The sequence below is a fragment of the Chlorocebus sabaeus genome, chromosome 6 (assembly GCF_047675955.1).
Source record: "Chlorocebus sabaeus isolate Y175 chromosome 6, mChlSab1.0.hap1, whole genome shotgun sequence".
Lineage (NCBI taxonomy): Eukaryota > Metazoa > Chordata > Mammalia > Primates > Cercopithecidae > Chlorocebus > Chlorocebus sabaeus.
The window spans coordinates 49,006,834-49,022,159 of record NC_132909.1 but is presented as its reverse complement, the minus strand read 5'-3'; the positions used below and the strand labels follow the sequence as shown (position 1 = coordinate 49,022,159).

The 15,326-nt window shown below is 58.7% G+C and overlaps 1 protein-coding gene and 1 long non-coding RNA gene across 4 annotated transcripts in view; one reads left to right on the top strand and one right to left on the bottom strand.

Moving 5' to 3' along the window:
- The window catches only part of ZSWIM4 (zinc finger SWIM-type containing 4), a 36,834-nt gene extending 34,486 nt beyond the window's left edge, over positions 1-2,348 (top strand). For all 3 annotated transcript variants that reach the window (XM_037992370.2, XM_037992369.2, XM_037992371.2), the window contains one exon: positions 313-2,348. In XM_037992370.2, coding sequence (XP_037848298.2) covers positions 313-1,172 — 860 coding nt within the window. In that variant the 3' untranslated portion in view covers positions 1,173-2,348. The remainder of the gene's footprint in view (positions 1-312) is intronic.
- Positions 2,349-4,593: 2,245 nt separating this feature from the next.
- LOC140711901 (uncharacterized) lies at positions 4,594-12,927 on the bottom strand. The gene is made up of 2 exons (XR_012093237.1): positions 12,755-12,927; positions 4,594-6,669 (listed from the first exon to the last, which is right to left on the bottom strand). It is a non-coding gene; the product is annotated as an uncharacterized lncRNA (long non-coding RNA).
- Positions 12,928-15,326: the final 2,399 nt, after the last annotated feature.

Genomic DNA, 15,326 nt, shown 5'->3' with positions numbered 1-15,326 from the left:
CGGCAGAAAGAGACTCCATCTCAAAAAAAAAAAAAAAAAAAAGAAGTAGAGACTCTTCCCCGATTCCAGCCTGTGCTTAGGGCTTGGCCAGGAGGGAATGGCTGGCCAGCCGATGGAGCTGGACAAAGCTTAGCCTTCTACACAGGTCATTCCCACCTGGTCCGGCTGCACCCTGGTGATTTGGAAAGGAAGTTTCTGTTCAGCATGGTGTGGAGGTGGAAGTGGAGGTGACAGTGTCATGGTTAACCCACGCATACATAGACATGTCTCTGCCCCCTCTCCTGACGGATTTCCCCCCTCACCTCCCACCAGGCCCGCAAGCCCTGATGAATATCATGCAGAACTGGTATTCCCTGTTCACACCGGTGGAGGCGGCCACCATCGTAGCAGTGACTGGCACCACACACGCCACTCTGCTACGACTGCAGCTGGACACACCCCGGAGGGAGGAGCTCTGGGCCTGCGCCCGCACCCTGGCCTTGCAGTGCGCCATGAAGGACCCTCAGAACTGCGCTTTGCCTGCCCTGACCCTGTGTGAGAAGAACCACTCGGCCTTCGAGGCGGCTTACCAGATCGTGCTGGACGCGGCGGCCGGCGGCCTGGGCCACGCCCACCTCTTCACTGTGGCCCGCTATATGGAGCACCGTGGGCTGCCGCTCCGGGCCTACAAGCTGGCGACGCTGGCCCTGGCGCAGCTCAGCATTGCCTTCAACCAGGACAGCCACCCTGCCGTCAACGACGTGCTTTGGGCCTGCTCGCTCAGCCACTCCCTGGGCCGGCACGAGCTCTCTGCCATCGTCCCCCTCATCATCCGCAGCATCCACTGTGCCCCAATGCTGTCTGATATTCTGCGCCGCTGGACTCTCTCGGCGCCCGGCCTGGGCCCCTTAGGGGCACGCCGGGCCACCAAGCCACTGGGTGCTGATCGGGCGCCGCTCTGCCAGCTCCTGGATGCGGCAGTCACCGCCTACATCACCACCAGCCACTCGCGCCTCACGCACATCAGCCCGCGGCACTATGGGGACTTCATTGAATTCCTGGGCAAGGCCCGGGAAACCTTCCTGCTGGCGCCCGATGGGCACCTCCAGTTCGCACAGTTCTTGGAGAACCTCAAACAGACCTACAAGGGCAAGAAGAAACTCATGCTTTTGGTGCGGGAGCGTTTTGGTTGAGGGGCAGTGGGGTGCGTGGGAGTGGGGATCCCCCTCGCCCCTGCGTCCCCCACCCTTGCTCTCCAATTAGGCCCACGTGGCATTTCAGTATTATTAAGTCAGGGAAGGAGCCCGGCTGGAGATGGGGGGCAGGGGAAGGGGCATCCTGCCACGTGTGTGCCTGGGAGTGTGTGAGCAAGTGTGCAAGACTCCAGAAGCAGAAGCCATACTGCCACCCAGAAGCTTAGAAGGGGTGTGTCCTTGGGCTGCTGGTATGACCCCACTTTGGGCCCCCCAAAAGCAATAGAGAAACTCCCCTTACCCAGACTGGCTTGGGCTCCAGGAGGGAAGCTGGGAGGCAGGACTTTCCAGAAATCAGCCCTCTAAATCAATGTAGCACATTTTCCCCCAACCCCACCCTGGGTGGCCAGGGGTCCTCCCCCACCCCTTACTCCTCAGGGCCCCCCGTTATGCCACCTCCAAAGTGGCTGCCCAGCCCGGACCAATGGCTCACCCCCACTGAAGGAATTGAAGAGGCCTCAGGCCTCAGGCTCATACCTCACCCCCTTATCCTCCTGTGTGGCCAGGACCCCCATTTCCTTGGGCACTAGGGTCCCAGGGTGGGCTCAGGGTTAGGGAAGTCATCGCTGCCCTCTCACCTGCTAGTCACTGGACGTACAACTCAGGAACTGAGCGAGGCTCACACTGCCCCTCCCAGCCTGGGGTGGGGGGACACAAATGAGAGAGAGCCAGAGACCCCACCCCTGATCGGGAAAGGAAAGAGACCTGCATCTTGGCATTTTTCTGGCTCTCTTTTCACCCTTTCTCCTCCTGTCTTTCTGCTTCGCCCCTTCATCTTACTCTGTTTTCATTTTTCCTGGCACTTACCTGCCTCTCTCTCTGCACCTAAGTCCCTGCCGCCGTCTCTCTTTGGCCATCCTTCCTTTCCCCCACCTTGACCCAGGGAGGAGAAGGGAGAACATCACCCCCCCAGTCACCCCCACATCTCCCTTCTTGTATATTAAGGACAAAAGATCACATCATTTTGTAACTTTTTTCTATTTATTGAACGGTGTATTATATGTCCTTTTTTTTTTTTTTTTTTTTTTTTTAAAGACTGAACAGAGCTTTTTCTTTTTAATGTTGAGACTGGGGTGTGTCTCCAGAGCCATTCACACCCCAAACCCCGTTTTCTCCACAAAAAAAAAAAAAAAAAGAAAAAAAAAAGTCCTCATTTCTGGGTGCAGCGTCAAGCAAGGGGTGGCATGGGAGCGACTGCTGGCTTCATTCCATGGTACTTACGTAAAATATTTCTCTTTTTATTGTCTTGCTCTGTTGCCCAGGCTGGAGTGCAGTAGCACGATCTGGGCTCACTCCAACCTTCTGCCTCCCAGGTTCAAGCGATTCTCCTGCCTTAGCCTCCGGAGTAGCTGGGATGACAGGCATGTGCCACCACACCCGGCTAATTTTTGTATTTTTAGTAGAGACGGGGTTTCACCATGTTGGCCAGGCTGGTCTCGAACACCTGACCTCAGGTGATCTGCCCTCGTCAGCCTCCCAAAGTGCTGGGATTACAAGCGTAAGGCCACCGCGCCAGGCCTTATGTAAATATTTCAAAACAGGGATGGACAGCTCACCATGAGGGAGCACAGGGCCGAATGCGTTACCGATGTCATTTAATTGTCACCACAGCCCTATGAGTTGGTAGGATTATCTTTTCCATTTTACAGATGAGAAAACTGAGGTTGCAAAGTGGAAAGAAAAGGCACCCAGCGGCTGGGTGTGGTGGCTTACGCCTGTAATCCCAGCACTTTGGGAAGCCAAGGCGGGCGGATCACGAGGTCAGGAGATCGAGACCATCCTGGCTAACACGGTGAAACCCCGTCTCTACTAAAAATACCAAAAAAAATTAGCCGGGCGTGGTGGCGGGCGCCTGTAGTCCCAGCTACTCGGGAGGCTGAGGCAGGAGAATGGCATGAATCCGGGAGGCGGAGCTTGCAGTGAGCCGAGATCGCGCCACTGCACTTCAGCCTGGGCGACAGAGCGAGACTCCGTCTCAAAAAAAAAAAAAGGGCACCAGCTAGGACGTTTGATTTAGGACCTGGTTGCAGCCACTGACCCCTTCCCACCCCTGGCTGCAGGGCCCTTGAGCCCCTGGGAAGGGTCAAGATGGGGGTGGGGAGCGCCCTGGCTCCAGACACCAATATTGGGGGTCCTTGTCTCCAAATTGCTGAGCATGGGAGGCTGTGGCAAGTGTTGGGTGCAGCTGGATGTGGAAGACACCCCGAGTTTAGACTCGACCTCGGTGGGCGGGGCGCTGGCCAAGAGAAGAAAAACGGAGTGGGCGTGGTCGGCGCGTGGACGCTCGCCAGGGGACGTGGCCAGGGCGTGTCTGGGATCTTGCACCACTGAAGAGGCTCCCAATCGCCAAATAGAGTGAGGGATCCAAGGAACGGCGAGAAAGCCCGTGGTTGTGTAAAGTCCCTGGCTCCCCGAGAAGCAGTTTCCTCGGGGCCTTCCTCTCTTTTGGACGAATGGAAGTACTGTGTCTGGATCACTGTCAGAGCCGGGGCAGGAGAGGACAGAGGCTTCCCGGAGTGGCGGGGCCCGCCGCTAGAAGGCGGAGCCCACAGTCGGGGGCGGGACTTTGGCGGCGCTGGGCACGGGGATTGGCTTTTGGCACCGCCCCTCCGCTCGAGTGGACCAATCGGAGACGGCCCCACCTCCTGCCCCGCCGCGCGTAATCCCACAGGTATGTGCGGGCGGACCCGGGACTGCCCCGCGCGCTCCGTGGCGCCGCCTGGAGGTCTAGGACGATGGAGGTGGGTGGAGAGCCCGGAGTGCACCCCCTTGTGGTCCCTGCCGCCTTCGGACCTGGGGGACTCTTTACTGTGCCCCTCAGGTGTCACTCACCCACGAATGTTTCCATGTACCTAGGGCATCACGCAGGTCCCAGCCACATCCAAATGTCCCCCTTAAGAACTGGGGTTTCCTTCATGTCACATCCCTCAAACCCAAGTTCCCCCCCAGCATTCTCAGATACCAGGCACCCCAAATCTTCCCCTGAGGCCCGAGTAATCCCGTAGGTCCAAGTTGCCCCCAAATGTCCCTAGCTCAAGACCCTCAAATCCTAGTTATCGCCACATGTCACCCCTCAGGCTCAGCGTTTCCCTCAGGGTCACCCCACCACCACTTCAGATCAGCTTCCATCCTCCCTTGATCAGCGATGTGAAAATCTCTCCGGTCTAGGGTTTCCCTCATGGTCACCCCACAATCCAGGACACCCCCAAGGTCACCTTTCCAAGCACGGGGCACCCTGCTGCTGTCCTCAGAGCAAGTGGGGTAGGAATGGGCAGGCAGGAGCCCAGCATGCCAAGCCAATCAAAAGCTGAAACTCCAGCGATGGGAGGCAGGAGTGAATCACAGACCAGACCTTCAGGAATGAAGTCAGGGCAACTTTTATTTACTTGAACAACAGACATGACACACAGCACGCTCTCTCCTCTCCATCCCATCCCAAGCAAGCTTCTGTCCACGCCTACCCAGGGTGGGGAAAAGGGCAACGGACTAGCCCCGATGACCTGGCGGACTTCATTGTGCCTCCTCAGTCCCATCCAGAAAAAAGCCTCCTCCCATCTGATTTCAAGGTAATGGAGAGAGGCCAGGCATGGTGGCTCACACCTGTAATTCCGGCGCATTGGGAGGCAAAGGTGGGAGGATGGCTTGTGGCCAGGAGTTCCAGAACAGCCTGGGCAACATAGTGAGACCCGTCCCCCCGCATCTCTACAAAAAATTTTAAAAACTTAGCCAGGTGCGGTGGCGCATTACCTGTAGTCCCAGCTACTGGGGAGGATAAGGCAGGAGGATCACTTGTGCCCTGGCATTCAAGGTTGCAATGAGCCATGATCACACCAGCCTGGCCAAGATGGTGAAACCCCGTCTCTACTAAAGTACAAAGATCAGCCGGGCATGGTGGCGGGCAACTGTAAGCCCAGCTACTCGTGAGGCCGAGGCAGGAGAATCGCTTGAACCCAGGAGGCAGAGGTTGCAGTGAGGCAAGATCACACCACTGTACTTCAAGCCTGAGCAACAGAGTGAGACTCCGTCTCAGAAACAAACAAAAAAAGGCCAGGCACGGTGGCTCACCCCTGTAATACCAGCACTTTGGGAGGCTAAGACGAGCGGATTGCTTGAGGTCAGGAGCCTGGGTAACATGGCAAAATGCTGTCTCTACAAAACATAAAAAAAATTGGCCGGGCGCAGTGGTTCATGCCTGTAATCCCAACAGTTTGGGAGGCTGAGGCGGGCAGATCACCTGAGGTCAGGAGTTCGAGACCAGCCTGGCCAACAGGAGGCAGAGGTTGCAGTGAGCTGAGACGTGCAATGGCACTCCAGCCTGGCAGACAGAGCGAGACTTTGTCTCCCAAAAAAAAACAAAAAACAAACACAAAACAAACAAACAAAAAAAAACAGAGTCCTAACTCTTCCCTGCCCTGAGAATTCCCTCAAGGCAGGGAGGATCAGCTATTCCCAGCTTAGTTCCCAGCGCCCCAGGACTAAGCAGAGCCGCTTTTGTGTCCCTTCTGGGTCCACATGGACCTTGTTCCATGCCCTACATGTGGGGTGGGTGTCACTGCTCCTCCCCGCAAGTTAGAAAACTGCAGGGCCCAGCAAGAAGGGGCCAGGTCTGGTCAGCCCAGCCTGATACCGGAAGCCAGGAGTTGGCATTTAACGGTCTGGAGGCCCAAGGCAGCTTCCTCTTGGGTAACTGGCTGCTAGGAAGGTGTGGGCCAGGCCAGTGCCCCTGCCAGGCTTGGGAGAGGAGGGGCCAAGCCTCCTGGGAGAGGACACAGCTGGCTTCCCTTTTAATGGAAGGGCCACCCACTCACCCACTTGTCCATGCTGGCACCACAGCCCAGCCTGAGCTGTGGCCATGGAGGGGTCCCCAGTTGCAGAGTTGGGGATCAGGGCCTGCAGTAGACATTTGGGCCTAGCCAGACCCACCCACCACATCCCTCCTCCAGACATAGGTCTGATTCTGAGCCCTCATCTCTACTTCAAGCATCAGCCCACGGGCTGCAGGCTCCAAGGGGGCTTGACCCCTGTTCCTGCTGAACTGAGCCAGTGTGCACAAACCAACTGTGTTTCAGCTCAGTAGGCACGGGAGGCAGAGCCCAGGGAGGCCAGGCAGCAGGATGGCAGACAGACAGGCGGCAGCAGGGGACAGGCGGCGAGGCCGGAGGAGGTGAGGGCCTGGGGGGCGGAACTTAGCCACTGTGAACACGACTTGGTGTGGACCCTGCTCACAAGCAGCTAAGCCCTGCTCCTCAGGCCAGGCACAGGCTTCGGGGCCTCTGCCACCCCGTCCCCGGGCGGCATCCTCGGTGGCAGAGCTCAGGGTCGGTTGGAAATCCCTGGCAATGTGATTTGTGACAGGAAGCAAATCCCATCCCCAGGAACCCCAGCCGGCCGTGGCACAGGGGTGAGGGGGACACCGGGCGGGGCCAGAGGCTGGCACCTGGAGGGGAGAGAGAGAGAGCAAAGGAGGTAATGAGATTTGGGGACACCTCCCCTCCAGGTCCCCAGACGCTTCCTTCGATCACAGGGAAGCCCTTTTCTCATATGCAGGAGCCACCACACGGGGAGCTGGAGCCTAGCTGTGCCCTCCGTTCCAGCCCCAGCACTGGAGAGGCAGAGATACCTGGAGGGCCCAGGCAGGACAAGGAGGCTACAGCAACTTGCATGGCCAAGCTCCCCGCCCTCATTGAGCCCTGGGCAGGCCAAATGGGGCCATGGTGAGAGGAAGCCGAGGGGGGGCAGGCAGGCGGGTGAGGAAGTGATCTCACCCCAGCTGGCGCCACTTCCTAGAAGCCTGGAGGGCAGGAGGAAACCACCAGGGCCTCCCCCCGTGGCCCGGTCTCCTCAGTGGTCAGGGCTTAGCCCACACCCACCAGGGCGGATGCCAGCAGCAAAGCACCCCCGTCTCCTCCGAGACACGCACCCCCTGCCCCCCAGAGCACAGGATCCAAGCTCCAAGATACAGGTCTCTCCACCCTAACAGCCCGAAGTTCAAATCCTTGCTCCACAGTTTTCCAGAGACCCTCCAAACCTCAGTTTCTCCATCTGTAAAATGGAGCCAAGAGCCTCTTTTGCACAGCCCAGTGAGATATCACCGAGTGTGTATGTCACTCAGTAAGTGCCCAGAACCAGGGTGAGATACAGAATTTTCAGGGCCTGGTGCAAAATGAACACATGGCCCTCTAGTTTGAAAACTAAGAATTTCAGCCCAGGCATGGTAGCTCACGCCTGTAATCCCAGCACTTTGGGAGGCCGAGGCAGGAGAGTCACCTAAGGCCAGGAGTTCAAGACCAGCCTGGGCAATATAACAAGACCCCATCTCTACAAAAAAAAATTTTTTTTTTCTTTTTTGAGACAGGGTCTCACTCTGTCACCACAGCTAGAGTGCAGGGGTGCAATCACAGCTCACTGCAGCCTCAGCCTCCCAGGTTCAAGTGATCCTCCCACCTCAGCTTCTGGGGTAGCTGGGACTACAGCTATGCACCACCACACCTGGCTAATTTTTTCTTTCTTCTTCTTTTTTTTTTTTTTTTGAGACAGAATCTCGCCCTGTTGCCCAGGCTGGAGTGCAATGGGGCAATCTCAGCTCACTGCAACCTCCACCTCCCGGGTTCAAGCGATTCTCCTGCTTCAGCCTCCCAAGTAACTGGGATTACAGGCGCCCGCCACCACGCCCAGCTAATTTTTGGATTTTTAGTAGAGACAGGGTTTCACCATGTTGGCCAGGCTGGTCTCGACCTCTTGACCGCAGGTGATCCATCTGCCTCGGCTTTCCAAAGTGCTGGGATTACAGGAGTGAGCCACTGCACCCGGCCCTAGTGTTTGTTTTGTTTTTTCTTTTTTTTTTTTGTAGAGATGGGGTTTCGCCATGTTGCCCAGACTGGTCTCCAACTCCCGGGCTCAAGCAATCCGCCTGCCTCAGCCTCCCAAAGTGCTGGGATTACAGGCATGACCCACAGTGTTTGGCCCACAAAAAGTTTATTAAAATATCAGCCAGGAAAGGTGGTACACACCTGTAGCCCCAGTGGCTCAGGCGGCTGAGGTGGGAGGATTGCTTGAGCCCAGGAGTTTGGGGCTGCCGTGATCTATGATCATGCCACTGAACTCCAGCCTAAGTGACAGAGCAAGACCCTATCTCTAAAATAAACAAAAACAAGTTTTTTAAAAACAAAAAAAAAAGAAAAGAAAATGGTTTCAGGCTGAGCGCAGTGGGTCATCCCGGCACTTCAGGAGACCAAGACAGGAAGATCGCTTGGGGCCAGGAGTTTGAGACCAGCTTGGCCAACATGACGAGACAAAAAAATAATAAAAAAAAAAATTTCATGACCTCGGCAGTGCAATATTAAACTAACATCCGGGTCCCTCCAAGCAGGGGTGCCGTGAGACTGCCCGAGTCACAAATGCATGAAGTCCGCCCTAATTCTTTAGTAAGTGGAGCCTCTTTTGATAAGAGCCCAACACCTGGCTAGCAGACTCCAGTTTTGGAGCCCAAGTCTGCCCAGATTTGAAAACCCCAGCTCTGCAGCTTCTGAGCTGAGTGACTCTGAGCAAGTCACTTAACCTCTCTGGGCCTCAGTTTCCCCATCTGCAAAACAGGGATAATAATAATAAGTATGGACTTCATAAGTCATGGTGAGGACCCCAGGAGTGATAAACATGATCACGACAGAGCTGCTACTGTCTTTGCCAGGCAAAGGATAACGGAAACATGGACGTCTCACACCAGGAAGGACCCCAGTGTCCGCCCGATCTGGTGGCGCTCACCACTTCGAGACAGGCGGCGAGGGATGTCCTGTTTTGTCCCCTCCCTATACGCACATACACGCATACCAGTCACTCTTTCCCACCAGGCCCCAGCCCAGCCCTGTCCCCTTAGGGTCTGGAGGCGCCAACTGGGAGCAGGCGAGGCCCCGCAGGGCAGCCAGCCTCCCTGGGCCGCCTCCGGAAGTGAGACAGCACATTCGTGTCCCAGGGACGAGAACGGGAAGGGCGGCCATTTGGCCAGGCTCATTTCCTGTGGGGTTTCCCCTGCACAGAGCCCAGGGCCGGGGCCAAGGCCACTCCCCATCCTCGCAGGCACAAAAGGTCTGGGTCTTGAGTGGAAGGGGCGCTGCCATGCAGGTGCCCAGGAGCCAGGGTTCCCTTTACCAATCACGGTGCGCTTCTCAGGCTCTTGGGAGATGGTGTCCAGAGGGGGACCAAGCTCCTGGCAGCTGTAGGCATGAGGGAGAGGGCGGGCCCCTGGGCTGGGGAGCAAAGCAGGCCCCAGGCTGCACCAGGACACTCCAGCCAGCCAATGCATGTGGGTATGCCTGAATACCCCCTCCAGACAGCGTTTGCATGGACCAGATACACACGGGTATGTATGTGCACCGCTACCCCCCCCAACCCCATGCTCCAAGAATGAATCAGGGGCAGCTTCCGCCGGGGGCGCCACCACCACCTCCGCCCCCAAGCCTGGTCCCCAAATACTTTCCACCCTCACAGAGCAGCTGGGATCGGAAAATACCAAGGGCTGCAGGCCCCGCCCTGCCCGCCGCGCCACCCGCCCTCCCAGCCTGTCACTAACGCTTTGCCTAATGGGCCCAGACTCTCAGCAGAAGCTCCGTGGGCTGGGCCTCGAGCCAGCCGCCAACCTGGGCCGCCCGGCCAAGCGCCGCCTGACCACCAGGCCCCCCGCCCCTCTGCCCCAATCCCAGTGCTGCGACAATAACAACCGCCCCAATGGGCAGCCCTCAGAGGCTGGCACTGGGTGGGGAAAGTCAGGGCACTGACAAGTGGGTGGGCCCCGCTGCCCACCCAGGGCTGGGGTGGGGGAGGCTCAGGAAGGGGTGAGTAAGTGAGGGCTGAATCACTTGTTATAAATAGGGGAACCATGAAAGTGACATCCCAGCCCCCATTACGTCCGGCCAGTCCACTCTAACCCCTCCTTAGACTTTAATCTTTCCCAAACCAATCACAGAATTCCCAGGGGCCCCTCGTCTTCATGTTGGAAACCCTTAATAGAGCAGTAAACCCCGTCATCAGGTCTACCTCTGTCTTCTCCCTACATAGGTACATTTTGCAGTGAGGGCCTGGCTTTGGGGGTCCACTGGCCTTGAATGCAGTCACTGGCGTCTAGGCCCCATCCACCTCCCTCAACGCACCAATTCCCAGGCCCAAGGCTCCGGTCCCCAAGGCATTCTCAGGGTGTGGGCCACCACGGTCCTGGAGGGTGACCCCAGAATCTAGGCCAGGTGGGAGGCCCGGGGGCTTGGCATCTTCGAAGTCAGTTCCGCAGGCACCGAGTCCCCACATCCTAGACCACCCAGCCCTGCTCTGCCCAGGGCCACAGCTCAGTGACCACACCCAGGGTGGCGCCAGCTCCAGCACCCTGGGGCAAGGCGTCGCTGGAGCGTGACTCAGCCATGCCCAGCATGGCGGCGCCCTTCTCTGCCCAAGGATTCTCACCCACACCCACTACCCTCTGCTCAACATCCTTCCCAGGCGACCGGCCCTAAAAGACACACCTTCCCCAGACACACCTCTGTGTCCACCCAGGACACTAGGAGGGAAGAAGGCGGCCAGGGAGGAAGTGTACACTTCTCTCCATCCCATTTCTGAATGCTTTCCATTTACAGCTAGAATAACTAAGGCTCAGAGATTCAGATTGGGACTTAAGGTCACGGAATAAGTCTTAAAAAAAAAAAAAGCCAGGCCTGACTGTGGCCTAAAACACATCCAACATGGAAAACAGAGGGACACGAAGGAGTTTTCTCAAGATCGCCTAAGGTTCCTGGCGCCGTTATTCATGGAGGACAGAATCCCCCACCCAGCTTTCCAAGGTGAAGGGCAAACTCCAAAAAATGCCTTAAGAGGTATCAAAGCACCACCTAGATCAGGGCGAGCGGGTCACCCCAGTGTACCCACCAGGCCAATTATCCTGGGATTGCAGATGGATGGGGGCCTGCCCCTCAGCTGCAGTCTGCATGGAACATCTGGCGTCCACTTGCATTGTTAGAGGGTGGGCACGACATGAGGGTCCCTCCTAAAGCATCCGCCTCTGCTGTCTTTCTCCAGCAAGCAAGGGTCGGCGGAGGCTCAGTGGCCAGGCCAGCACAGACAGGCCCGACCCTCTGGACACGCCCTGTCACGCATGTGCTCCGCGTGCCAGCCCCAGGCCAGGCCGGCATCTATTTTAGGGCCCCCTCTAGGTCCATGGGCAAGGCCTGCCTGTTGGGGTCTTGAAGGAGCTCCCAGAGGACGTGCTGCAAGGGCAGAGGGCCATGGGTGCCTCACGGGATCAGAGAACAAAGCTAGCACCAGCCCCAGGGCCTGTGCCTTCCCAGGACATCGGCATGTGAACACATGTACCCAGGCTGGCCCGGGCAGGGCATGTGGGCGAGCGGACAGGGTGTGTCCAACATCACCTCGCCTCTAAGCCCAGGCACCTGTTGGGTACAGCCCTCCGGCTGGGGCAGGACTGCCAGAGGACACCCCTTATGCCAGGGGTCCCACAGCCCCCAGCCTCACCCTCATAGACCAGGATTCACGGGCTGCCAGCTGGGGAGGCTTGGGAAAGGGGCAGGTGACAAGGAGCCAGTTGCACAGCCAAAACATTCAAGAAGCCCCTGGGTCTGGGGCCTGGCTGGGCTGAGCTGGGCAGGGCAGGAAGGTCAGTTAGGGCTGAGGGCTTAAGGGGCTGCCAAATCTAGTGCTAAAATCAGAGAACGGTCTGGGGCTAAGACAGAAGAGTCGGGGTTCAGTCTAGGCCCTTTTAACCTCCTCCTGCAGCCAAAAGGCACGGGGACCCCGAGCTGCACAGGGCTGGTCCCCAACCTGGCTTCCCTTCCTATGCAACCTTGAATGAGCGCTTCTCTCCTGGATCAGCAGAAAGGAAAGGAGACGTCCCCCCAGCTCCCACCAGCCCCTGCCCAACAAGAGACCTTCCCTCTACCCACTGGGTGACACGTCAAGAACTTGGACCAGTATCCACCCCCGCCCCCATCCAAAGAACTCTGAGAGACCCCCCACCCCATTCTTCCCGTCCAAAGGCCAGGTCGGGGGCTAGGAGTGGGGGAGACATACACATATCCAAGCCCCTCAACCCAAGCCCCATGTCCGAGCAGGACACAAGCCCTCCCACCCTGCCAACTCTCTGTCCACCTTGACCTGCCCAAGTCGCGCGGGCACCCGCCCTCCCCACCGCATTCTCATGCGTCTCCTGGGGGGTCGGGGTGGGGGGGGGCCTGGGAAGGGAGCAGAGGCCGGGCCGCCCTTCCCCCGCTCCGTAGGGGGCGCCCCGGGACTCCGTGACCGCCGCCGCCGTCAGACGCACTGTCCCCGATCCCCGACCCACCCCGGGCGGCGGGGCGCTCAAGGCGCGCGGGGCGGCGCCCTCCGCTTCTCGCAACGCTCTTGGGGACCCGCCGGGCGCACCCCCACTCCGCCCACGAGCCAGGCGCGGAAAAGTTGCCGGCGCCGCTACCGCCGAGGCGCCGATCGCTCCCAGCCTCCCTCCCGGGTCCCTCCCGACTTCTACTTACCCGCGGGGGGAGGGGAGCCGGGCGCGCACTCCGGGCTCCGGCCGCCGCCCCGGGCCGGGCCGGCCGAGGCTCAGGCGGGCGGGCGGCGGGCCCGAGACCGTCCGGGGGCGGCCGCCGGCCGCGCTCCACCCCACTCACTGGCCGGCCCGCCGCGGGGCCGAATCGCTTTTAAAACCTTCTCGTCTCCTCCCCCCTCCCCGGGCCGGGCAGGGGGCGGGCGCGGGGCGGAGCGGGCGTCGCCGTCATGTGCCCCCGGAGCCGGCCCGCCCCCACTTTCTCTGTCCTGTCCCCCAACTCGGTCCCGTCCCCCAACTCAAGGCCAACTTTCTCCCTCCTTGTCCCGAAATCAGCCTGGGCCGCAAACCCAGCCCAACTTCCCCCTCTGGCCCCTGAACTTGGGTCCCAGTCCCGGGTTTTAAGCCCAAGGCTCTGTCTGCGGGGGTAGGGTGGGAGCAAAAGGTCTAACCCCCCATCTCACCTCTGGAACCCCTGTTGGTCTAAGGCCTGCCCCTGCCCAGGAAGAGGCAACCCAGGAGGCCCTGGGCCCCTGGGAATGGAGATTGGTGAGGGGCGGTTTTGCGGGGTGGGCTCGGTCCCAGACCCAGGGCACACTGGCCACTGCAGACCCCACCCGGGGAGGGGGTCCTAGGTCTGGGTATTGCCCTGGGATGCCGCCAAACAGGAACCCACACTTCCTCGACTTCCACAGCGCCTTCTCCAGCCTTAGGAAGTTCCTCCTCTTATCCTACCTAACCTTCTCCTGCTGCCATCGAAAAGACTTTCTGGTCCCAGGCCATGCAGCCCCAGGGTCTGGGTCCCCTCCCGCTAGGCTTCCTGGCACCCTCCCCCATACACTGGGACCTCTGGGAAACTCCCCGGGCTCCCAGAGTAGCCCTGGGAGCAAGGCCCTCCCTGAATCCCTCCCTCTTTCCCGGTGTGCCTGTCTTTCCCGCTCCATCCTCCAGCCTCCACAGGGAGGAACACGGCTGCATTGTTCCTCAGGACGAGGCCCTGCCTGGGGGCCTGGCCCAGTGCCCAGGTGGGGGGCCAGGAACAAAACTCTGAGATCAAGAGGCAGGGTGCCCTCTGCAACCACACCAATCTCCTTGGGCATGTCCGGCTGCCATCTGCCCTCTCCAGGCCGATGGACCCCTATCCACAACCCACAACCACCGTCGTGTCACAGCGGGGGTCTGGAACCCGCAGGACCCTTCCCAGACCGGGGTGGGCATTGCTTTGGGGGACGTTTCCCACTCAGCCCCCAATATTTTTGAGGTGTCATCCTTGGGGCTAGGGATGCAATTCTTCATCCACGTCTTGGGTGGTGACAGAGCAGCCTCCCCTTTTGAGTAACTCTGGGGGTGGGGGCGCTGGGGTACCCAGCAGCAGGCCAGGCCCTCCAAGGGACTGGAGGGGCTGGTTGGACGCTTCTGTGTCACCTTGCACTCCAGAATTCCTCCAGGGTCCCCCATTCCATCAGCTCAGCTGGCTCTCACCTTGGTACCTGGTGGAACTGGGGAGAGGGACTTAGGAGCCACACCCAGCTACCATCCCGTGGGGCCCAGCCCTGCGGGCTCTAGGGTCTTTTCTTCTCTGTGGGGCCCAAGGGGCAGGCTGGCCCAGGATGCAGGATCTGACAGGTTGGGGCAGGAGGGGCAGAGCCGCCTAGTGGGGCCCCAGGGGAAGATTTGGGGTGGCACAGAATTCCCCAACTCAGGGCGGGGCACAGAAGGTGGGAGCAGCTTACCACATGAGCTTCTGAGCAGCTACACACAAGAATGGCATTTCCAGGGCGGGCCTGGGGTCGGGGGTGGGGTGGGGGGAGTCTCCCTCTAGGGGACACACACACACAGACAAACTTGTCATTGCAAAAGTAGAAAGTGACCAAATTACAATGACAAACAAACCTCAGATCTCTACCTCCTCCCTATCCACATTGCCCCTCCGGAATTCCCTTCACCCCATAATAAGGCCTTCCATCCAGACATTGCCTCTCCCGTCATCAGTCCAATTCACATTCAGGGAGAACAGCTCAATGGCCTCTGGGGATACCTCTTCCCAGATTTTTTCTGATCTAATTTTCACTGTTCTGTTGCCTATGGCTTGAATCACACCCCGGTTCACTAGTATCCCTCAGCCCAGGCTCAGAGGGTCCTCCCAGAGCCCCCACCTCTCCCTCTGGGTCCCTTGACATTTATTTCCACAGGTCCCAGTCCTGAGACTGCTGGTTTACCCAGGGCACAGCAGGTGAGGGAGTGGTGAAGGGACAGGGTGAAGGTGAGACCAGGTCAACTGGTCAAATGGCATGGCACCTGCACACATGCGCGTGCACGCGCGCACACACACACATACCCTTTTGTTCATTCTACAAACATTGAGTGTCTGCTGTATGTATGTCAGGCTCTGTTCCGGGCATTTGGGGACACAGAAAAGAACAAAACAGAAGAAAAAAAAATCCCTGTACTTTTGGGACCAGCATCTATGGGAGAAACAAACGTGATAAGCAGATAGATAGGTATAAAGATATATATCTATAATGTGGCCGGGAGCGGTGGCTCCTGCCTGTCATCCC